General features: G+C 45.6%; 1 protein-coding gene and 1 long non-coding RNA gene across 6 annotated transcripts in view; one reads left to right on the top strand and one right to left on the bottom strand.

The window, feature by feature from the left end:
- Positions 1-23,495, bottom strand: part of SV2B (synaptic vesicle glycoprotein 2B) — a 219,370-nt gene that overhangs the window by 21,657 nt on the left and 174,218 nt on the right. For all 5 annotated transcript variants that reach the window (XM_027067989.2, XM_027067986.2, XM_053223594.1 and 2 more), the window contains 5 exons: positions 18,679-18,812; positions 16,462-16,551; positions 10,906-11,016; positions 10,010-10,098; positions 7,531-7,695 (listed from right to left, as the gene is read on the bottom strand). In XM_027067989.2, coding sequence (XP_026923790.1) covers positions 7,531-7,695; positions 10,010-10,098; positions 10,906-11,016; positions 16,462-16,551; positions 18,679-18,812 — 589 coding nt within the window. The remainder of the gene's footprint in view (positions 1-7,530; positions 7,696-10,009; positions 10,099-10,905; positions 11,017-16,461; positions 16,552-18,678; positions 18,813-23,495) is intronic.
- LOC128315867 (uncharacterized) lies at positions 216-23,280 on the top strand. Its single transcript, XR_008298981.1, has 3 exons — positions 216-458; positions 20,049-20,080; positions 23,169-23,280. It is a non-coding gene; the product is annotated as an uncharacterized LOC128315867 (long non-coding RNA).

The following is a 23,495-nucleotide window of genomic DNA, read 5'->3' as shown; positions in this document are numbered from 1 at the left end:
GAAGTCAGCACTTAACCGACTGAGCCACCCACATGCCCCGTGAGATCTTTATAGAGAATATTTTAAACCAATATTGAAGGGCATAAAACAATGACTAAGTAAACAGAAATGCAGTATTCAATGATTGGAAGATTCTACTTTGTAAAGATGTCCCCCGATGAATCTAGACCTTCTATGTCACTCCAATCAAAATCCCAACCAGCTGTTGTTAATGGAATTTTAGAACTTGATCCTAAAACTCATCTGGAACAGCACAGGGGCAAAATCAGCCAAGAAAAATGTTAAGAACGAGGTGGAAGAACCTGGAAACACAACAAAACAATGAAGTTCCGGCAATAACGTCAGCGTGGTAAAGGAAGAGATAAATTAGAACCATGGACCCAAACGGAAAGCCGAGAAATACAGTTACATATATACGGAAAAGTCACTTAAGACAAAGTGTTACTACATAGCAACAGGTGAGAGATGGGCAATTTCATAAATGTAGAAACAACTGGTTATTCCTATGGGAGAAAAATCAAATGATTTCTCTGATAGATGGAGACCACCTCCAGGCAAATTAAGGGCTGGAGTGTGAAAAGAAGCTTTCAAACTTAGAGAAACAAACAGAAAATGACTTTAGGACTTCCCACAGGAAGGATTTCTTAAATTAGAGCCAAAAGGCACAAATCTTAAAGGTAAGTGGCAAACCTGGTGGTAGAATACAAAATCTCTGCCCAAGAAAGGACTGTTTATGCAAAAGTTAAAAAGCAAATCGCAAAATGTCACAGCCAAGAGGAACCCAAGGAGGCATGACTGACCACTAACTGGGATGTAGTGTCCTGGATGGATCCTGGAGCAGACAGAGAACAGTGGGTAAAAGGAAATCCCAGGAAAGCATGGACTTTACTGATAACATACTGATATTGCTTTATTAATCGTAACCCGTGTGCCATGGTAATATAAGATATTATAACAGAACAAACAAGGGGTTGGGTATATGGAAACTCTGCACTACCTTTGCAATTTTTCTGTGAAACTACAACTGTTCGATAATAAATAAAATAGACTTATTTTTTTAAAAACACAGAAAAATTTCAAACATACAGTTGACAATTGGTTTTTACAAATAAATGTAAAGAACTCATGAGCTGTAGACTGAGTGTGTGGGTCCCCCCAAAATCCGTATGTTGAAACCTAATCCTCAATGTGATGGTATTAAGAGGTAGGGCCTCTGGGAGGAATTAGGTCATGAGAGTCATGAAGGGGATTAGTGCCTTTGTAAAAGGGGCCCCAGGAAGCTCCCTCCTGCGTTTCTCCTTATGAGCACACAGCAAGCAGACAGCCATCTAGGAACCAGGAAGAGGACCCTCACCAGACACAGAATCTGCTTGTGCCTTCCCCTTGAACTTCCAGCCTCCAGAACTGGAAGAAATAAATTTCTGTTGTTTATAAGCCACCCAGTCTGTGGTATTTTGCTATGGCAGCTTGAAGGGACTCAGATTATCATGCAAATTAATATGAAAATCATTATCCAATGAATGAAATAAACGGAGCCCATGAACAGGTGCAGAAGAAGAAACCTGAAGAGCCAAGAAATACAGGAAAAGATACTCAAACTCATCAGGACTAGAAAATGCCAATTAAATGACAGAGAGAGACCACATCACCCTCCTCAATCCCACAAACCGAGAGTGAGCCCAGTTGTAGAGAAACAGGTGCACTCATCCTGCTCAGTGGGAAGTGTACTTTGTACAAGCCTCGTGGAGACCGGTGTGGCACTGAGGCTGAAGGTGTTCACATCCTTCCATCCAACAATTCCACCTCTAGGCATATAAGCTAGAAACGTCTTCCACAAGAACACATATAGTCAAAAACTGCGAATGATTTAAATGCCCATCAAAAGAAGAAGAGACAAAGGGGTGCCTGGGTGGCTCAGTCAGTTGAGTGTCTGACTCTTGATTTTGGCTCAGGTCCTGATCCCAGGGTCGTAGGATTGAGCCCTGTGTCCATGCTGGCTGTGGAACCTACTTAAGATTCTCTCTCTCCGTCTGCCCCTCCCCTGCTCACATGTGCACATGTGTGAGTGCTCTCTCAAAAAAAAGTAAATAAACAAATAAATAAAACACAACTACATTATGGAATGCTTACATAATGGGATTTAAATTAATGAAACTGAGTTATGTAGCTATATTAACCAATGCAAAGAATCTTCACGACCCTAATTTATACAAAAAAACAAGTTGTGAAGTTTATAGTATAACTATACATTTACATTTATAACATAGTATGATATTTATCTAAACTTTAAACCACACAAAAGAATACTGTACAATGTTTGTAGATATATAAACACATGGGAAAAATATAAAAACACTCATGAATATAAAACACCAAATTTATTAACAATGGTGATCGTGGGGCACCTGGGTGGCTTAGTCAGTTGAGCATCCAACTTCAGGTTAGGTCATGATCTCGCAGTTCGTGGGTTTAAGTCTCTCATCGGGCTCTGTGCTGACAGCTCAGAGCCTGGAGCCTGCTTTGGATTCTGTGTCTCCCTCTCTCCCTGCCCCTCCCCTGCTTGTGCTCTCTCTCTCTAGAAATAAATAAACATTTAAAAATTTTTTTTAAAAAGCAATGGTGATCATCATGCTTTGGGAGAGGGAAGGATCGCACCAAGTGACACAGAGTGAGTAATATTTAATCTGTTTTAAAATCTGGAGTAAATATAGCCTAGTTTATGATTTTATAATGTTAGGTGCTCTGAATAGGGTTGTTGGCATTATTCTCCATTCTCCACATATTTGATGTATTTCACAATGGAATTAAAAAGAAAGGAGACAGAACAATTGTTATTTGCAAATGATGAGATCATATAACAATAGCAAAGGGAAACTGTTAGGACTAATAAAAGAGCCGAGTTAGATACCAGATAAACACCCCAGAATCAATAGGATCTCTATTTATTTGCAATAACCTGTGTAAATGTTTGATGGGGAGAAAGCAAACCCATTTTCAGAAGCCAATTAAGTTATAAAATATCCTGGAAGGGTCTCCACAAAGAACTAGGCAGGGCCTACATTAAATTACAAAATTTTACTGAGCAATTTTATCAACTCTGAACCATGATGTATGTTTTATATCTCAACATTACGGTGCTCAGATACAGAATTGGAGGCTTACGCAGGTCAGAGAGGGTTTGGCTAGTCTCTGATGCGTATAGACTTGGAACCTAGTCCCTTAAGCTACTTCCTCAGACCCAGAAGCCAGAAGATGCATTTACACATTTCCCAGCCTTTGGAGGTTCACGGACCTTCACTGCCCTGAAACAGACCCCTGCAGCTGAAGAAATTTCTTATGCATGCCTCACTACAAGCAGCTTTGAACAGTGTGGGTTACACCTCAGTGTGATGCATGAAACCAACCTTCTCTTTTCTGCTACACTAGCTGCCTTATTTCAGAGATCAACCCCCTGACCTTCCATTAGAATTCATTAGATGGTATCTCATTGTGGCTTTGATTTGTATTTCTCTGATGATGAGTGATGTTGAGCATCTTTTCATGTGTCCGTTAGCCATCTGGATGTCTTCTTTGGAAAAATGTCTGTTCGTGTCTTCCACCCATTTCTTCACTGGATTATTTGCTTTTTGGGTGTTGAGTCTGATAGCTTTTCTCCTATTTTTTCCCCTGGCTGATTGTCTTGTATAATCTCCTTCCCCAGTCCTAACCCTCCCAGAAAGGAGACCCGCCAAGCAGAAATTCCTTCCCGAGTGGAAAGGGTAAGTTAATTAATTAATTACTTTACACATGCTCTGGGGCAAAACGCTATCCTCCTTTCAATTAACAGTACGAGAAGCCTGGCCTGACATTTTGGCTCAGGGTTTAGAATACAAACTTTTTCTCTTGCCTTTCTTGCACTTTCCAAAAACTCATGAGTTCTACAACAAAAGCGGTGTGAGAACTCAGAGCCCCCTGATCCCATTAGATGCACCAGGAGGTTGCAGATGGTGCTTGGGGGACTGGCCAAAACTGATCTGTGTATACTTTGGTTTCTTCTTGGTGCCAAAGATGGTCTTTCAGGAGGATGAAGTTCAGGTTTCAAGAGGTTCTCTTTTATTGACAAAGCCTGTGGGTTTCCCCCATGTGTGGCAGTCAATAAGGTAAATAATTTCTATCTAAATTTTAAATTAGCAAAATGTGGATAAAATCAGCAAAGTGCGGATTGGAGAAGTGTCCCACCCAAGCTAAAGAGCAGCAGTTAACTCTCGGAAGAGGCGTGGGGTTTTCAAAGATGAGGGGTCTTCTACCGTACGACCGGCAGGTGGCAGCAAAATCCAAGAAAAGAAACCAGGTTCCTTCATTTCTTAGATCAGTTTCAACGTTCCTAATCTTCCAAGTTAAAAAAAAACCCTTTATATTCAAACAATTTGCTGGGAGTAAAAAATATGGGCTTCACGTGATAGCGGGCTACTTTTAGGATCCACTGGTTAAAAAACATACAAATGTCAAGTTAAAATGAACTCACTGCTACTTTTGAAGGAATTTATATTTTACTAATTACACAAAAATAGCCACGTGCTCTTGAAATGTAGAAATATGGCAGCATATCTGTGCATGTGGAATGTTTACATCCATTCTCAGACAATGCTTGGCAAGCCTATGCATTCTCAGACCCTTGGCAATAACTGTATGGTCCCCTAGGGTCCTGAGTCCATTGGAGATCACTGCTTTCATGAACCCTGGCTTCCTCCTCACTCCCACCCGGAAGCTTGACACAAGTTTCCAGAGGCTGAGAAAGTTTAAAAGAACTGAGTGGATCAGAAGTTCCCATTTTCTATGTACCTAAGTCTAAGAACTCTAAAACCAGCCTGTTGCAAACCATGAGGCTCTGGCATTGCAATGAACTTTTCAATGCAGAAGATACCATCTGACACAGGGCCTCTGTGGGAATGGAGAGTTTCCCAGTGAGACACTATCTGGAGTTAACCAAGGGTTTGGGATTGGAGTCCGACTGTTCTATTTACGTTGGATGCGTGATTTGGGCAAGCCAGTCAGCTTCTCTGAGTTTCTGTACCCCCAAGCATATTCCTTGCCTCCTGAAGGGTTCCATCATTTTTGTGAGGATTAAATGTAATAGTCTAGGGGCACCTTGGTGGCTCAGTCGGTTAAGTGTCTGACTTGGGCTCAGGTCATGATCTCGCGGTCCATGGGTTCAAGTCCTGCGTCAGGCTCTGTGCTGACAGCTTAGAGCCTGGAGCCTGCTTGGGATTCTTTGTGTCTCCCTCTCTCTCTGCCCCTGCCCCGCTCATGCGCTCGCTCTCTCTCTCTCTCTCTCTCTCTCAAAAATAAACATTAAAAAATAATAAATGAACTATTAAATGCAATAGTCTATATAAAGCACTTAAGGCAGCTGCCAGCACATAGAAATGCTTCATAATATCAGCGGTCATGGTTATGCTTATAAGCCTCATTAGCCATGTCATACTATGGTCACTACTACTAACATCACAATAGAATATCAATGAACATTGGAAACTTCATAAATGAGGTCTTTTTTACTGACTCGGTCTGTGCAGGGAATGGTGTCACATCATGGGTGACATCTGGCCATCCGTAATGTCCCTTAGTTTCCAACACTTACAAAGAGTTCTTATAAAGCAAGGGCAACATTTCTTCCTTGGCAACGTCAGCACAAAGTTGCCTGACTTAACAGCAAAGAGCCCTGAGAGTGAGAAATCCCGGGGTAACTGCCGTCCATCCCCACTAGCTGCCATCGCTGGAGTGACCACTCTCAGCAGATTTCAGTGACTGAAGTGTCTGCACAGAGGCCGTGTGCACGCGTGGGCAGTAAGTGTGTAGATGTTTGTGACTGGACTTCTACATTTAAACAAACATCATCTATGGGGTGCCTGGGTGGCCATCAGGCTGAACAACCACCTCCTGATTTGGGCCCAGGCCACGATCCCGAGGTCATGAGATCAAGCCCCGTGGCGGGCTCTGAACAGAGCATGGAGCCTGTTTGAGCTTTTCTTTTTTTTAAGGTTTTTTTTTTCTTTTTTAAGTTTATTTATTTTGAGAGAGACAGAGACAGAGTGGGGGAGGGACAGAGAGAAAGGCAGAGAGAGAACCCCAAGCAGGCTCCGCATTGCAGCACAGAGCCGGACGTGGGGCTCAAACTCACGAAACTGTGAGATTATGACCTTAGCTGAAACCAAGAGTCGGACACCTAACCGACTGAGCCACCCAGGCGCACCAAGATTTTCTCTCTCTCTACCCCTCCCCTCTCTCTCCTTCCCTCTCTCTCTCTCTCGAAAAAAAATTAGTAATTTTTTTTTTAAACACATCATCTGAAAGTCTGAATTCCTTGTCCACTCATGCTTGGTCCTAACCTTCTTCCCCAAAGGTCTCATATTTGTAGAAATAATATTCCCCTTTTCATCTGACACTCTCTGTCTCATCCTAAAGAGCAGCGAATGTTTGCTAAGGGGCAGCCTATCAGAGCAATCCGGGCTAGCCTGCAGCAGACATCCTCCTATCCTCCCTGGACTGCACCCAGACACAGGCTCCTCTCCCAATGTGGCTGACTGACGGCCAGGGCCACTTCTCTCAGATGCTTAGCTGGGCACAGGGACCGTGGGACCCCATGCACCGCAGGGCGGAATTCTTGGTGTCAAACCTTGTACAGAGGTGGTAAATAAGGAGTTTACACCACCGACACTGAACTACCTGGGTATTTCTGGTGCCGCCATGCAGCCTGGCTTGATGAGCCTGCAAAGTGCAATTCAGGAAGGGAAACAGGAGTAAACGTTCAGCTGAGTAAATCATGTGGTCTGGGGTCAGCTTTAATGTACTGTCCTGACCCATCTGGGGGCCTGCAGAGACCGGCCTCAAAGAGGCATTCTTAAAGCCCAGTGCGGGGGATGGTCCATGTCACTGGTCCCAGGAATGGGAAGAGAAGTAAAAGGGATTGATGACACAGCCCCACAAAGATGTGGATTCTTGCAAGACAGCACTGCTTTTGCCCCTCTTTATGGCAGTGAGCCATGCAGACCCAGCCTCGGAGGTAATATTAGACAAAAGAATCATATAAGATAGCATCATATCAGCGTCTGGAGTCGCTTCTAGAGAACTTCCAAACTCAAAGAAAAACCTCAAAAACCAGACATTGGTTTGGCATAGGGATCTGAACCCTCTGGGCGGGCCCTGTCTCTAGGCAGTCATGGGTAAGAGGCCACAGCCCTGTGGGCATCTCCATTAAAGGTGTGAGGTCTCAGGAAAAGTGGTCTGATTGCCTCTCCTCAGTCAAACGTCCCCATCCTTGGATGAATCAGCCTCTAGCCAGGAGATTAGGGATGACTGGAGGCCAGCACCACACAGAGCCCCAGGATGCCTCATTATATCTCTGGCAACAGAGTAAAGCCATGGTACTACAATAGCCTCGGAGCTCATCCTCCTGCCATATTGAATTCTCTTTCCAGTGGCCCCCCTGCCAAGAACAGTCCCCACAGACTATCACCTTGATCCGGGGAGAGTCCGTGGTCTCTCACTTACTTGTCGTTCACAAGTTTCCCGCGTCGGTGAATCTGATTCTCCATCGTGAAGTTGATGGTGGCATCGTATACGTGCTCACCAACAAACACCTTCATTTTGGACTTGTATTCTACGTCTTGAAAATACCGAATCATATCAGGGAACCAAACCGTCAGTCCATAGTAGCTGTAATAGAGAAGACAGCACATTCGAGCAGTAACATGCTTTGTGCTTTCATGATCAGAGTCCACATTCCTAGGCTGGGGTAAATCAAGCTCATTTTAAATGTATGAATATGGTTCATGATTAGAAACTTCAGTATTATCACTCATCACACGAACAGATCTAAGGAAAAAATCATAACCATCTCCATAGATGCTGAAAAGCCATGAGACTTTTTTAAAAATGTCATTCCTGATTTAAAGAAACACCAATAGATTGGGAACCAGAGGGCACTTCCTTAACACATAAGAAGATACACATCTCAGTTCAAAAAGGAAATGGTAAAGGCACTCTCACTAACATCAGAAACAAGACCAGGACACCTATTATCCCCACCACTGTTTAACACCACATCTTAGGTCTCGGCCAACTCAGTTAGGCAGGAGCAAAAACAGGAATCTAAAATTGTGAAGCAAGAGGTAAGACTATCTCCATTTACTGGGATGACAAATGTATCGAATATACTGCTGAGTGCGAAAAGCAGATGTGGAACGTGTGTTCCTTTAAATAAGGAAATGAAGAAGAAATAAGAATGAGAAACTATGTCTATACCTCTCTGTTGTTTCAACATTTGAAATGCATTGCCTATTCAACAAAATTAAATCAGATGTAAGTAAATATAAATAAGACCTATTTTAGAACTATCAGAGAATTGAATCCTTGTGTTTACTATCTTTAGCTTCTCAAATGTTTCCTTCTCATTTAGACAGAGGAAGTGGGGGGGAATAGGGTCTGGTTTCCTTTCTAGCTTTACCTATTCGGGTCTCCATGAATAGGTATGGAGAGAAAGTAGGTCTCGCCATGTTCCTCCATGAGTCAAAGAGCTAATAGACCCCCTTTAATTTCCTTTGGGTACAAGTGACGGTGAACAAAGCAATTTCACAAACGGAAGTTTAAAATCTCATTGAAAGTTTCTCGCTGATAACAGCAATTTATTGAGCACTTATTAAGTGCCAGAAACTACTGCAAACACTTTCTACCTACAGTAAATAGCCTCAAAATTTGGTAAATGGCTGAAGTGGCATAGGAGGGTCATTATATTTGGAGGGGCATGAAATGACAGGGATGAGAACCTACCAGTTAAGAGAGGAGCCAGCTAATCACCAATCCTGTTACATTCGATTTTCCTTATTGGGGGGGGGGGGGACATTATTGCAATGTTTCACTGTTGTATCTATTTAAAATCACAGTGCAACTGATGGCCGCCTACTCAGGCCTTGTTCCCTGCTTGTTCCTCAAGAACAGAAGCTAGATTTTGTTTCAGCAGCAATGGTATCTTTAGCTCAGAGGCCAGTCCTGACTAGTCTGAAATCCCTGGTAAATCACATCCCCTTTGCCAGTGATTAGTTAGGCGGTAGGTGTGTGACACATCTAGCTAATAAAGCAGAGAGAAAGGCTGCTGGGGAGCGGGGGGTGTGCTACTGAGAAAGCATTCCTTGCTGTTAAAAAGAGAAGCTCGGGGGGCGCGTGGGTGGCTCAGTCGGTTAAGCGTCCGACTTCAGCTCAGGTCATGATCTCACAGTTTGTGAGTTCAAGCCCCGCATCGGGCTCTGTGCTGACAGCTCAGAGCCCGGAGCCCACTTCAGATTCTGTGTCTCTTTCTCTCTCTGCCCCTCCCCTGCTCACACTCTGTCTCTCTCTCTCTCTCTCTCTCTCTCTCTCTCTCAAAAATAAACAAACACTTAAAAAAATTGAAAATAAAAGGAGGAGCTCAGAGAGAGGCAGCCTCTTCCTCCTTGGAACATTTTCCCATTGGTGTTTTTGTTTGTTTGTTTTGTTTTGTTTTAATTTTGTTAATGTTTATTTATTTTTGAGACAGAGAGATACAAAGCATGAGCAGGGGAGGGGTAGAGAGAGAGGGAGACACAGAATCCAGAGCCAGCTCCAGGCTGAGCAGTCAGCACAGAGCCCGACGCAGGGCTCGGACTCACAAACCCCGAGGTCACAACCTGAGCCGAAGTTGGACGCTTAACCGACTGAGCCACCCAGGCGCCCCACCCCCATTGTTGATGGGATGCCAAGAAGAGGTCAGGCATCTGGCCATCACCAGGAGAACTATAGCCTGAGGCTGAAATGCCACCTAGAGTCTGCCTCTCTATGGAATTCTTGTTACAAAGGAGAAGACATGCCCTTGTTGTAGAAGCTACTAGAATGGGTTGCCTGTTACTTGCAGCCAAAAGCATCCAGACTCTATGTGTTAGAACTAATTGTAATCTTCGGTTTATAGATGAGGCACTTGCACAGGGAAATTAATGAGGTTAAGTAAGACAGAATTTACCTTAAAGCCATGGTGAACCAGACCACGGCCAGAATCAGTGTGTTCATCCTGTAGGGTCCCATCACGCAGTACATAGCATTATCCCAGACCTGTAATCCAGAGAAAAGTTATTAAAGCAAGGGATTTGTGACCTGGAAGATCTCATTTCTAAGATGTTCTGATAAATTCGCAAGGAACCCAAGAGAATGGGGAACCACGGTCTCCTAGAGGCAGCAACGCTGTTCAAATAACAAAGAAAGCCTCTTTTCTCACTGCCTGGCCTCAGCCTCCAACATAACAGTCCTAGAGCATCTTCCCTGGGAACATGACAATATTCCACACATGTCATCAAAAGCACACTGAGTTGGGATGCTGAGACACTGAATAACCTTGAGTAGTGAGTTCTGCTCCCTGCCTGTGGGAATGGGTGATATTCCCAACATTTAACAGCCGTTCAAAACGAAGGTCATTGGCTGCCTCAGTGCTAGACAGCGACTTGACTGGAGAAGTCACTTCTCCAGAGAAATGGCCTTGCTCTACACAGAGACTTTCTCAGAAATCTCCAACACACTTCAAGGAATCTTCTACTTCATACACTCCTTTCTTTCTCTGAATTATGTAAAAAGAAGATGCTAGAGAGAAGGATGTTTACTAAGAGTAGATGTTGCATCTGCGTACAAAATCTCTTCTTTGGGGAGGAAGAGCAAAGAAAAGCACTAAGGTTTAGAGAGTTTGTGGTTCAAGTCACCCAGGGAGTGAGAAGCTGGCATGAGCTACGTCCCAAACATGCCCGTCCAAGGTACTTCCTCCCATCACACTGCCTTGGGTTGATGGGGGCATTCAGGGTCTTTATCCTTCATCCACCGAAGTTACAGCTTGCCTACACCCTCTCATCTCCTGCATGTTCCCAGGCATACCTGCTTGAAAGTGGTCTTGAACCTGACCAGCCAGCGCTGGTACCAAGTTCCTGTTGAACTTTGGATCTCAATGAATTCATCCATTTGCTTGGGAGTTTTGATGTGGGACACCTGCAAAACAAAGACGATGGAGACAATCTTAACCCCACTTTGTGTCACACTTTTCAATGTTTCATTTAGTGTAACTGACTTTACGTAAGTTATCAAGGGCTACGGGAGCCTTTGATGACCCTCTAGTTCAGTGATCTTAACCAAAGATGGACATGGCCTCTCTTAGGGCTCTTTCCCAGACAGGTACGTCCTACCACAGACAAGATGAACCCATCTTTTCATTAGATCATGCTTTTGAGAAATTTATATTCGTCAGACATACTGCACTGAATTCCCATCTGTATCTGATTTGCCTACACTAGAGTTGACTCCACCTTGAAATCCACAAATCAATCCTTAATAGGTATTAACTATTAACATCACAGAAGTCTAGGACCCATGTAAGCAATGGTGTGTGTGGGTTGGGGAAGGTGTTGCTACTTAAGATATTTGTTTAATGTCTATTTATTTATTTTGAGACCGAGAGAGAGAGAGAGGGAAGAGGCAGAGAGAGAATCCTAGGGACTGTTAGGGCAGAGCCTAATACAGGGCTCAATCTCACGAACTGTGAGATCATGATCTGAGCCAAAATAAACAGTCAGATGCTTGGGGTACCTGGGTGGCCCAGGTCACAATCTCATGGTTTTGAGTTTGAGCCCCACATCAGGCTCTCTGCTGTCAGCACAGAGCCCCCTTCAGATCCTCTCTTCCCCCCGCTCTCTGCCCCTTCCCTTCTAATGTGCTTTCTCTCTCAAAAATAAATTAAACAATTTTTTAATAAATAAAAAATTTCTTTAATTAAAAAAAAAAAGAGTCAGAGGCTTAACTGATTGAGCCATCCAGGTGCCCCACTACTGAAGATATTTTTTTAAAACACAGCAGAATGGAAGAAATCATGTCCTCCTTGCTGTCTCTGGTTTTCCTGGTAGAAACCAAATAAATGCGGAGTAGAGATAAGGTTATATATCTCAGCGCTCCCCCTCAAGCACCCTGCAAAGTGTTGACTTGTCCAATGTCACCAAGTAGCCCCTGTGAGCAATCCTGACTCACCAACACAGTGTCTGTCTAGTTAACCCATGTTTAAAGCAACCACTGAATTCTAGAACCAACCATCATGTCGGGGAGATTCCCAAACACACAAAGTCTTTTGAGCCAAGGTTCATGCTTGCAGACATATTCAGGGGGAAAACAGAAGAACATTCAAAAAAATTCAGAGTTTCCATCACCCTCTCCAACAAACTTGTCTAAGGATAAAGGTTTTAGTCACAAGAGTGTCTCCATCGCTTTCTTCGGCCATCTGAGAACGTGAGGACACGTGAGGAGACAGGGCTGGAAGTCCACAGGGAAAAATCAGACCCTGGATATGGACAATGGACTCATTAACTCTGAGCACTAGGTCGAGGACAGCACAGCTATGCTTTTCTAAACCCTAAAAGCAGTAATTCTTAAACTTGGGGGAGGGCCGGGCACCTCTTGGAGAATCTGGTAAAAGCATCTTCCTGAAATTGGAGGGACATGAGCACACAGAGAGCCTCCTGGGTGTGTCCAACCATCCACAGGTGCGTGTCCATTGCCAATCTCTCTGCCTGGGGACACAGGAGGGTGAACACACAGGTCCTGCAACAGAACTCTCGGCTGGAGCTGGGCTTCATGTTATCAGACACCTGCAGGGAAACCATGAGCCCTTGCTGCAGCCAAAAGAGGTCAGAGGGGAAGGCTGACACCAAAATCAGGAAGCAATCAAAAATCGGACTCCAAAGCATTAATATGGACACTCAAATGCAATCTTTTCCCTTCATTGCTCCTGGGGGAAAAAAAAAAATAACACCCTATTCCCCAGGGATTTAGGGATTGAGTGCATTAACAACTTCAAGCAAAACTACTCTAATTTACAATTAACTAGGATACTTGTCTTTGATTGGGTCTAAATCAGGACATGGCCTGTGTTCACCCCAGCCGTGCAGAACATTTCACTGGGGACACCTGCCAGGGGGCAGTTCCGAAACTTGGGAGGCAGTCAGTAAATGGGGTGGCTGAAATCTAGGGCTTTGTAGGGAAGCAGAAAGTTCTCCTCACCCCTCTTAGCATCCCAGGCTGGGTGTGAAAATTAAACTGACAAATATAAATTAACAGGAGAAAAACCTACACGTTCGATTGAATTTTAACATGTACAGGGAGCCTTCCAAAGAGAACGAAGAAGTGAGCAGAGCAGAAAGCTTTTATTCCTTTTAGATCAGGAACCAAGGAATTTGTAAAGAATTGACAAGACAAAGGGGTTTGGGCTAAGAGTAGTAAATGGTGAAGAAGTAACTGGGACCAAAGCGTTGATTTACAAACAAATGTTTGTTTACACAGCCTTCTCGTGATCCCTCCCCTCCCCCACCATCTCTGGTGATAAGAATGTCTTCTTTCCTCCTGGTACAGGGACAGTAACTTCACACAGCAGATTAACGACCTGTTCCAGGGAAGAAGGGTGAGTGGGGAGAGGTCAGAGTGACCTTCCTGCCTCTGCCATTTTCCCAAACTCCTTCAGTTTAAGACACTCAATATGCCAAGGTGCCATGTTTTAGGGTAGCGTGTCCTGCATCCCGCAGCTCAGAGGCGAAAGCGAGGACCCGAGGACCCGGCATCTGTCGCTCTCCTGCTCGTGCCTTCATTAGCTGCGGGGAGCACTTGGGACCAAAGCAGTTAACCCCATCCGGCTGGAGTTCACTCCGGACTGCCACTGCTCTCTGACCTGTGAGCACTTTCTGGTTGTTCTTTCTTTTCTTTCCCCCTGGCCCATCCACTCACTCACTTCTACATAATTAAGAGGATTACAAAGTCAGCAGGGAATGCTGAGGCCACAGCCTTTTTAATTCTCTTTCCTGTTACAAGAAAACTGCTAAGCGCAGGGGTGATGCCTAAAGACTCGTGGACCAGCATGTGGGCTGGAGTAACAAAACGCCCACGGGTCACAGTACCCACCTCCCCACTCAGGGATCCCCGCCTGAACTCTTCCTCGAGATACACGTCCATCCCCAAGGTGAGGGGCTCTAGGGCGCGAGGGAAAGGCTGAGTTTTTGCCTTTGGAAACCAGAGGCTTCCGGTTTATTGATTTCCAGGCTGAGACCTCCTTCCTCAAAATTAGGCTGCTTAAGGTTGAACACGTTAAGAGAGAATGTGGGATTGCTTCCCTAAAAACCACTCCTGGTCTGGCAAGCCCATACGGTTGATTTAGAAGCGGTCCTTCCAGAAGCAGCAGTCAGGGAAGCCACCGTGTGTCAGATACCGCAGGGCCACCTGGGTGAGACGGAGGCCGGGAAGAGTTTACAGCTACTGGGAAAGGCAGGGACAGGTGCACAAACGAGGCAGAGAGCAATCATCCATCAAGACACCTCTCAGGAGGGTTCTGGGTTTGCTTGGAGTAAATACACCAACAGACTGCTTGAGGGCTCAGGGAATGACAGAGACCAGTGACCTGTGGCGCATGAGCCAGAGGGAGGGCAGGGGAAAGAGAGAGAAGGCTAAAAGGCAGGAGGAAAAGTGGGGGAAGGGGAAGAAGGCTGTGTGCTCTGTGAGGAAGTGCCTCAAATTGTCAGGAAGGTTATTAAACTCGCAAATGCCTGGTACGAATGACGTGTGTCTGTGTCTGTGTGTGTGTGCATGTGTCTTTGTGTCTGTGTGTGTGTTTGTATACATGTGTCTGTGTGTCTGAATGTGTGTGTGTCTATACATGTATGTCTTTGTGTCTGTCTCTAAGGAATAAGCAGGAGCTTGGAGAACAGTCTGTGGAATGGGTGGGGATGGGGGGGGCAGGACAGAGCCAAGCACGCCCAGTGGGCAGGGAGCCCCACTAACATCTAGTGTCCACACCTGCAGGATTACAACCCATCGCAGACAGCGGTAGGGGTGGGGGTCCTGGGAGAACCATGTACGCCCTTAACATCTTTCATTTTGAGTGTTTCTGTTAGTCAGTCGTGCTTCTTAATAAATGTGTGTCATAAAAGCACTGGTCTCATATTTTAGATATTTTTAGGAGCATTGGAATCGACAGAAACAGGCCATTGAACAGCAGCCATTTATTGCTTGGTTTAGTTTATGAAAAATAACAGGTCATAACATTTTTGAATAATAATTAACACTTATGTAGCCCCTACTCCAAGGCAGATACTGGCTTAGGTCATTTATTCAATCCTTACCATAACCATATTTACAGATATTGTTATCGGGTTTTTTTCACAAGAAGGAAACTGAGGCAGAGAGAGTGCCTTGCCTAAGCCCACACAGCCAGAAAGTATCAAAACTGGGATTTGGACCCAGACTGTCTTGCTCTGGGTTGTGGATTCTTAGCCACCACATGGTCCTGCCTGAGCCTTGGGGCTTGTAAGCAACAGTTAACAAGGACAAGTGTTCTGTCCAGAATCGATGGCAGAGGCCAAAGAAGCGAAAGCAGGGAATCGGAGCTGGAGGCGGCTCCCCGGGAAGGGCTTCCTTGTGGAAATGGATTTGAAGTCAGCCTGAAAGGAAGTTATGCAAACAGGTGCTCAGAGACCCTCAGCGAGCCATTCCTCCCTCACCGGCCACAGACCTTGGCCAGGGGAGCAGAGACCGTGGTAACTAACAGGACACCTTCGTCGTGGAAACTGACGCTCACAAGTTCTTCACTTATTAAACCAGCAAGAAACAACATTCAGCCTAAGAGAAACGGCTCTCCTGTTGCTTGCAACACTTAGATTGGCACAATCCAACTGAAATGTAATTTGGCAAGATAACTCAAGAGCTATAAAAATCCTAGTGCTTTTTGAGCCAGTCATTTTATTTCTAGGAGTCTAGTTGGAAAACCAACCCAGAACTGGAAGGGGAAGCAACCAGGAGGGTGAGAAGGTTCACTGCAACAGTGTTAACAGGAACAAAGTAACAAAACAGGGTAAATAAATTTCTAGTATTCCCAGACATGTCCAGAGAAACCGTGTTAATGTTCCCAACATTAATGTTTATTAAAAGGATAATTCTGTGGGGTGCCTGGGTGGCTCAGTAGGTTAAGCATCTGACTTCAGCTCAGGTCATGATCTCGTGGTTCGTGGGTTTGAGCCACACGTTGAACTTTGTGCTGACAGCTCAGAGCCTGGAGTCTGCCTTGGATTCTGTGTCTCCCTCTCTCTCTGCCCCTCCCCTGCTCATGCTCTCTCTCTCTCTCTCTCTCTCTCTCTCTCTCTCTCTCTCTCTGTCTCTCTGTCTCTCAAAAATAAACATGTTTTAAAAAGGATAATTCTGAGACAACAGACAGAATGCTTATGAGTACTCTTAAAAATATGTCGATGTAAATATATGTACATATGCCTATCCCCATAGAAGGTCAGGGGTTTTATTGTATACTTCCTTTGTCCAATTAATATAATAATAGAATAAAATTAATTTTTAGCAAGACAAAATAGTGAAAAAGGACAGTCTGCCCCTTTGTTGGCATAGATGCCACACACTCACCGTGAACACCTTCTCGGGGGCCCCCTTCGCCCTCATGTTGGTGTCATGCACTTGCTTGAGGATCATCCAGGCTTCGTCGTGTTTGCCCATCTGGTTAAAGCAAGCATAGAGGAATGAGAAACCTGTGGCTGAGTAGGGGTGGAAACCCTATGCATCTGAGTGTGTGGTGATTAGACAGGGACTCGAGGCCATCCAGGGCTCGTGAAGGACTAGGACTAATGTCCGCCCCCAGCCCATCTTGGAAGGATAACAGGGTAGCGCCTTCCAGGTAGTGCAAATGGGAGGCACTACTCGGGGCTCCTGGGTGGCTCAGTTGGTTAAGTGTCCAAGTTCGGCTCAGGTCATGATCTCACAGTAGTTCGTGGGTTCGAACCCCGCGTCGGGCTCTGTGCTGACAGCTCAAGCCTGGAGCCTGCTTCATATTCTGTGTCTCCCTCTCTCTCTCTCTGCCCCTCCCTCGCTCATGTTCTGTCTCTCTCAAAAACAAATAAACACTTTTTTAAAATTGTAAAAAATGTGAGATATTACTCCATTATACACTATTCCCATCACACAGTACAACACTCCTAGTTGTAAAGTTGAATGGACTGCTGGGGTGTCTGGGTGGCTCAGTCGGTTGTGTGTCCGAATTCAGTTTAGGTCATGAGCTCACAGTTTCTGAGTCTGAGCCCCGAGTTGGGGTTGCTGCTGACAGTGTGGAGCCCGCTTCAAATCCTCTGTCTCTTTCTCTGCTCCTCCCCCTCTGGTGCTCTCGATCTCAAAAATAAACAAACATTTTTTTTTTAATTTTTTTTTTTAACGTTTATTTATTTTTGAGACAGAGACAGAGCATGAACAGGGGAGGGGCAGAGAGAGAGGGAGACACAGAATCTGAAACAGGCTCCAGGCTCTGAGCTGTCAGCACAGAGCCCGCCACGGGGCTTGAACTCACGGACCGTGAGATCATGACCTGAGCCGAAGTCGGACGCTTAACCGACCAAGCCACCCAGGCGCCCCAACAAACATTTTTTAAAAATTGCACGGACCACTAAGTGGGAGCCACGTTCCTCTCTGACTAGGGAGAGCAAAGCAGCAATATGTTACGATTGAATTGTGTTCCTCCCACCCCAGGACCTTGGAACATGACCCTATTTGGAAAGAGGGTTGCTGTAGATGTAACTAAGAAGAGGCCCTACTGGAGCAGCGTGGGCCCCTAATCTGGTTCGACTGGAGTCTTTATAAAAAGCCAGCCACAGGAATATAGACACACACCAGGAGACGACCTGGGATGATTCGGGCAGGAAGTGGACACATACCAGGAGACCACCTGGGATGAGTCAGGCAGGAAGTGGAGTGAGGCAGCCGTGAGCCAAGCGACTGCCGGCAAAGCACCGGAAGCTGGAAGACGCAAGGAAGGACTGCCCTACAGACTTCAGAGGGAACGTGGCCCAGCTGACACCTTGATGTTGGACTTCCAGCCTCCAAAACTGTGAGACAATTTCTGTTACTTTAAGCCACTCAGTTTGTAACAGAGTCCTTTGAAACTAATACACAACAAAGGGTGTATTTTGAGATATCCCTGGTTAAAACAAAATGAAAACAAACAAACAACAACAACAAAAAAAAACCCTTGCTGTGTCTGCCCCTGATCAATGGGACAAAAGGGAATTTGACAAGGTGATCACTCTGTAGAAAGATCTAGAAGGAGACACATAGGTGGACTCAGAATTGGGGGTGGAAGAGATTTCTCCTCTGCCAGCCCCACCCTGTCTGACCACCACAAGCCCAAGTGCCCCGCCCCACCCCGAGCTGGAAGGATATTTCTCTCAAGACACCAGCAGAAACTCTCAGATGGTCTGGATGGTCAAGAGTCCTCATGGACTTGGGAACCACACAAGTATTGCCACAGATCTCGCTGCAGCAACTTGAAAAAACACCCCACCGCTTTCAAGAGCCTCTGGAGAGAGTGGGGGCTGGAGGCAGCGTCGGGAAGCCCCCTCCACCGCCACCCAGCCTGGGGGAGCCCTGTCCCACTCTGCACTCGGGGAGCCCCTGCGCCCCTCCGCCCCTGACAGTCTGCGATCCAGGGTGCGCGGCCACCGCGGATGGCAGTGAAGCCAGACATAATGATGGGCCAGGTCGGCCAACAGAGGGGGTGGTTTGCAACCTGCAGGCAGGAGGGGACGCGGGGCTAAAGGGCTCTCACATGGGGTGGGGGGGGTGGGGGTGCTGACTCACCTCCAGGAGGAACCGTGGGCTCTCTGGCATGAACCTCAGGGCCACCATGGACACGGTGCAGGGCAGAGCGCAGATGATGACAAACACCCGCCAGCTGTGGAAGTGGTAATTGGTGCCCATGCTGAAGCCCCAGCCTGCGAAGAAGCAGCCAGAGCACTTTGGACATGATCTCAGAGTCACCTTCCAGCCCTGGCTCTCAGCTTAGGGCGCGAGAGCATCACCTGGGGAGCAGGTTAAAGTGCAGGCCCCCGCCTGTGCCCCCAGCTTCTGACACAGAAGTCTGGAATGGGCTCTGGGAATGTGCATCCCAACAGCCCCCCAGGGTGGGCCAGGCCCGTTCTCTTGGCCAAGAGTACAAAGGAAGGCAGCATCCCATATTTCGATATATTCATTAAAATTTAACGCCACTGACAGCGCGGACCCTGCTGGGGATCCTCTCTTTCCACCCCGCCTCTCTCCCTGCCCCTCCCCCGCTCATTTTTTCTCTCTCTCTTTCTCAAAATAAATAAATGAACTTCTAAAAAACTTAAGTTAAACAAACTGTTAAATAACAGATGATCTATTCCCTGGCCTTGACAAATAAGGTGCCCTGACCTACCCTTGCAGGATTCCTTTCCTTTCCTTCTCCTAGCCCCTCCCACAGAGTGAGGGGCCTTGCGTTGACCCATGTGACCAAATCTCGCTCCACCACAATGAGAATGAGTGCCCTTGTCATGATTCCTTGAGTTTAGTGGGAATTCCTGGGTTCTGAGCACCAGAGCATGATCTGGTAGGAGGGTGATCACTCTTCAGGGACCCCTTGCCTTATAGGAAGGGGTATGGCTGAAGGAGAGCCAGATCAGGGCCTTACATGACCCTGGGGATCCCTCTTACCCAGGTCAAAGGGCAATACCAGCTCCGGGTGATTCTAATGCAAAGGGTTACAGGACCCACACTTTGAAAAACACCGTCAGTCATAATACGGGCACACCTCGATGTATCGTGCTCCACAGATACTGAGGTTTTTGCACATTGCAGGTTTGTGGCAACCCCGTGTTGAGCAAATCTACTGACACCATTTTCCCATCAGCATCCACTCACTTTGTGTGTCTGTGTCAGGCCTTGGTAATTCTAGAAATATTTCAAACGTTCCATTATTACCATATTTGTAACGGGGATCTGTGATCTGTGATGATTTGCCATCAGCTCAGGAGATGGTGAGCATGTTTTCAGCAGTAAAGTATTTTTTTAATTAGGATGTGTACATTTTTTAGACATAATGCTACTGTACCCTTAATAGAGTATAATTTGGTATAAACATAACTGCCGTATGCACTGGAAGCCAAATAATTCACTTGACTCACTTTACTGTGATATTTGCTTTATTGCAGCAGTCTGAAACTGAACTCCTAATATCTCCAAGGTATGCCTATATTACATTTTTTTTTTATTTTAAAGAGATGGGGCTTCTAAATTCAAATGAATTCTATCATCACTGAAATGGAGAGACTAGCTCCTACTCAGCGTTGGTTATTGAAAGCACTCTAAAATTCATTTTAGAAATTGCTTCGGGATCTACAAAACATTATTTCAAATGTGCCCATGGGTCGCAAAAGTCCCTCTTTTGAGGAATGGTAGCACAGAGGAAAGAGCCTAGACATTTGTAGTCACATAGATCAGAGTATAAATCCTGGCTTTCTCACATCATTACTGTGTTGGTGGGTTTTCATAGCTGCAGAATGCAGGTAACACTATCACCACAGATCTGCTGGGTACAAAAGCTTCTGACAACCAATCGTTCATCTGCTTTGAGGGTAGATTTGATTTGTTTGGAAATAGCTACATGATACTTAGTGCCAAAGCTGTTGACTGAAATAGACGAATATCAGCAAAGATCAGCAAAAGAATTGCTTAAAAAAAAAAAAAAGAAATCCGGGGCGCCTGGGTGGCGCAGTCGGTTAAGCGTCCAATTTCAGCTCAGGTCACGATCTTGCGGTCCGTGAGTTCGAGCCCTGCGTCGGGCTCTGGGCTGATGGCTCGGAGCCTGGAGCCTGTTTCCCATTCTGTGTCTCCCTCTCTCTCTGCCCCTCCCCCGTTCATGCTCTGTCTCTCTCTGTCCCAAAAATAAATAAACGTTAAAAAAAAAAAATCCAAGGTTAGGGGCACCTGGGTGGCTCAGTCAGTTAGGCATCCGACTTCGTCTCAGGTCATGATCTTGCTGCCTGTGGGTTTGAGCCCCGTGTCGGGCTCTGTGCTGACAGCTTGGAGCCTGGAGCCTGCTTTGGATTCAGTTTCTCTCCCCACACTCCCCCCACCCCCCCACCTCATGCTTTGTCTCTCTCTCAAAAATAAACATTAAAAAAAAATTTTTTTTAAATCCAACGTTATAAAATAGATTGGTTTTCTCATGCCACTCAGAGCAGCTTTGAAGACACTCCAACAGCATATTTTTAAGGCAGAACTGTATAAATGAATATATTGATTTCTCAAGTTCGGAGGGTAATCATTACTGGGACACAAAGTATCTACTACATTTACTATCTGTGAAGCACAATAAAATGCAGTGCAATAAAATGAGGTATGTTTATACTTCAGAATACACCATATGGCCAACTCCGTGGTGGGCAGTGAATGTCTTCAATGCTCTATTCCTCTCATTGTGCTTCAACTCGGTCTACGCACTGCTGTTTCTGCTGATTCTTCCTACTTGGAGCAATTAAAGGACGAGCCAGAGGGAATCCCAGGTTGGGGGGGAAAGAGGGACTGAAACCACCGTGACACATTTGGTCACACAATACACACTTCATCCAACTTTCTCAACGGGAACCAAATCTCTGTTTTGCACAGCATGCTGTCCCTGGGGTTTGTTTGCTTTAATTTTAATTAAAAAGCCTTTCCTTCCTCCTGAGAGCAACACTAGAAAGGGGAAGATAAAACCACAGTCATATTTACACATTTGCAGTTCATGTCCAAAAGCTACTCTGGAGTAATTAGAAGTCAAGTTGATCAAAACTACACAGCAGTGAAACTCAGGTGGACAATGAGGGAAGGAGAGCAGAAGCAGGTGTGTTTCTAAAGCATTCTGCCCAAGACAAACTTTTTTCTTTATGATAATATGTATAAATTATCTAAAATCCATTATTCCCTTGTGCCTCTATGGTTTTTATGGCGGCTTTACTAATCTGCATTTATCACGTTCATTAGGCAGATCTTTGGGACCTTAAATTAAATAAAATTAAACAGTGAACTGCTTCCAAATATATGTAGCAACTATTAATTTGGAGACAGGGATTGTTCTGGTTACTGATCTTTTAGCTTGCCCTCCATCATGATTTCACAAACAGCTGGTGGTGCTGACTACAATGGGAATTCATCTTCCATAATATATTCATACTTTTTTTTTCTGGGCTGTGCCCATGAATTCCCAGGAAAACATTCTGAGTTTTGTAATTTTCTTTCTCAATGACTCAGTCGCCCGAATTCCTGGTGCCAAGACCTCCCATCACTTCATTCCTGCAAAAGCAATTAAGTGGGTTGCACAAGCCGAGCACAAACATGAGTCTCCTTTCTTTAGTTCCCCTGGCGTGTGTCCCTGCTCAGGGGAGGGGTGTGAGAGGATTAATGTCTTAGGCACATTGAGAAATATTATCAAATGTCTGGTTCACTGTGGACAGGACATCTGGTCCCGGTAAAATGAGGCTTAAGGTAAATAATCACTCCTGTGATAAGGTCATTCTAGTCTCCCATGTTCCTAGGGTAGGCTCCCCGCCCCAGCTCATGCTTGTTTCAATGAAGCATAATCATCCCAGAGGCTTGTATGTTAAAAAGGGACTATAAAAGTCACAGATTTCATACAAGCCTGCAAACAGGAAACACATCCTGTCCGTTTGGGGTAAAATATTTCACCAGGAGCCCTGATGTCAGCCAGCAGCGGCCAGCCAGCAGCTATGTGGCCCCTCCGCCATGGGCATCCCATTCAACTTGGTCAACACGCTCCCAACTCGAATCCTAGTATTGCTTCCTTAGCAGCCAGACCCCCAGACATCAGTGTGTGCTTGTATGCGTAAAGCAAAGTGAAAAGGCGATGCACCGTGCAGGGACCATTGTGGGTAGTCCCTCTCACAACACCCCACAAGCTGTGGGCTCGGTCATAAAAATGCAGACACGTGGTCTGGGGGGCACTGACTCCACCCCCCATGCCGGAGAGGAGGGAAAAGTATCCGGAAACCAATCAGGACCCAGCATCCCTGGGGTGTCGTGATTGGCTGAGGTGGGCTCATGACCTAAGCTGAACCAATCAGAAGCTCCCTGGTCAGGTGTGCGGGGGAACTTCCTTGGTGGAACAAGCAGTGTGCAAATGGGAGGGTGACCTTGTTGGTACTGCTGGGATGGAAGCTAGCTCGAGGACGAGAAGCATTTTAAACATATTCTCAGCACTGCCCTTTGCATCCTAGTTATTACTGAATGAGAGGCACGGATCTCTATGGCTTCCTTCCCTCTCCGCCTTCTAGGTGAAGGAACCACGGCTGGACGAGATGAAGTGACTTGGCCGCAACCACACAGCATCACTACTTTGGCTCAGCTTTTATGCAGGTTTTATTTGTCCCTACATGCCTCTCCTCCATAAAAAAAAAAAAAAAAAAAAAAAGATTGTTTACTTAATTTAAATGTGGAAATAGTTTCTTAGAGCTCACACATGGGGATGAGTTAACAGTGCTAATGATACTATAGCAAGAATTGCTGGGGAGGGGAAGCAATTCCTCTGACCCGTGTAACCAACACTATAGCATATGGGTCATTAAAGTATGTGTTTGCGTGAAAGGCAGAGTGCAGAAATG

This window comes from Acinonyx jubatus, chromosome B3 (assembly GCF_027475565.1).
Source record: "Acinonyx jubatus isolate Ajub_Pintada_27869175 chromosome B3, VMU_Ajub_asm_v1.0, whole genome shotgun sequence".
Lineage (NCBI taxonomy): Eukaryota > Metazoa > Chordata > Mammalia > Carnivora > Felidae > Acinonyx > Acinonyx jubatus.
Note: the sequence above shows the minus strand (reverse complement) of the source record. Positions and strands in the feature narration are given on the sequence as shown.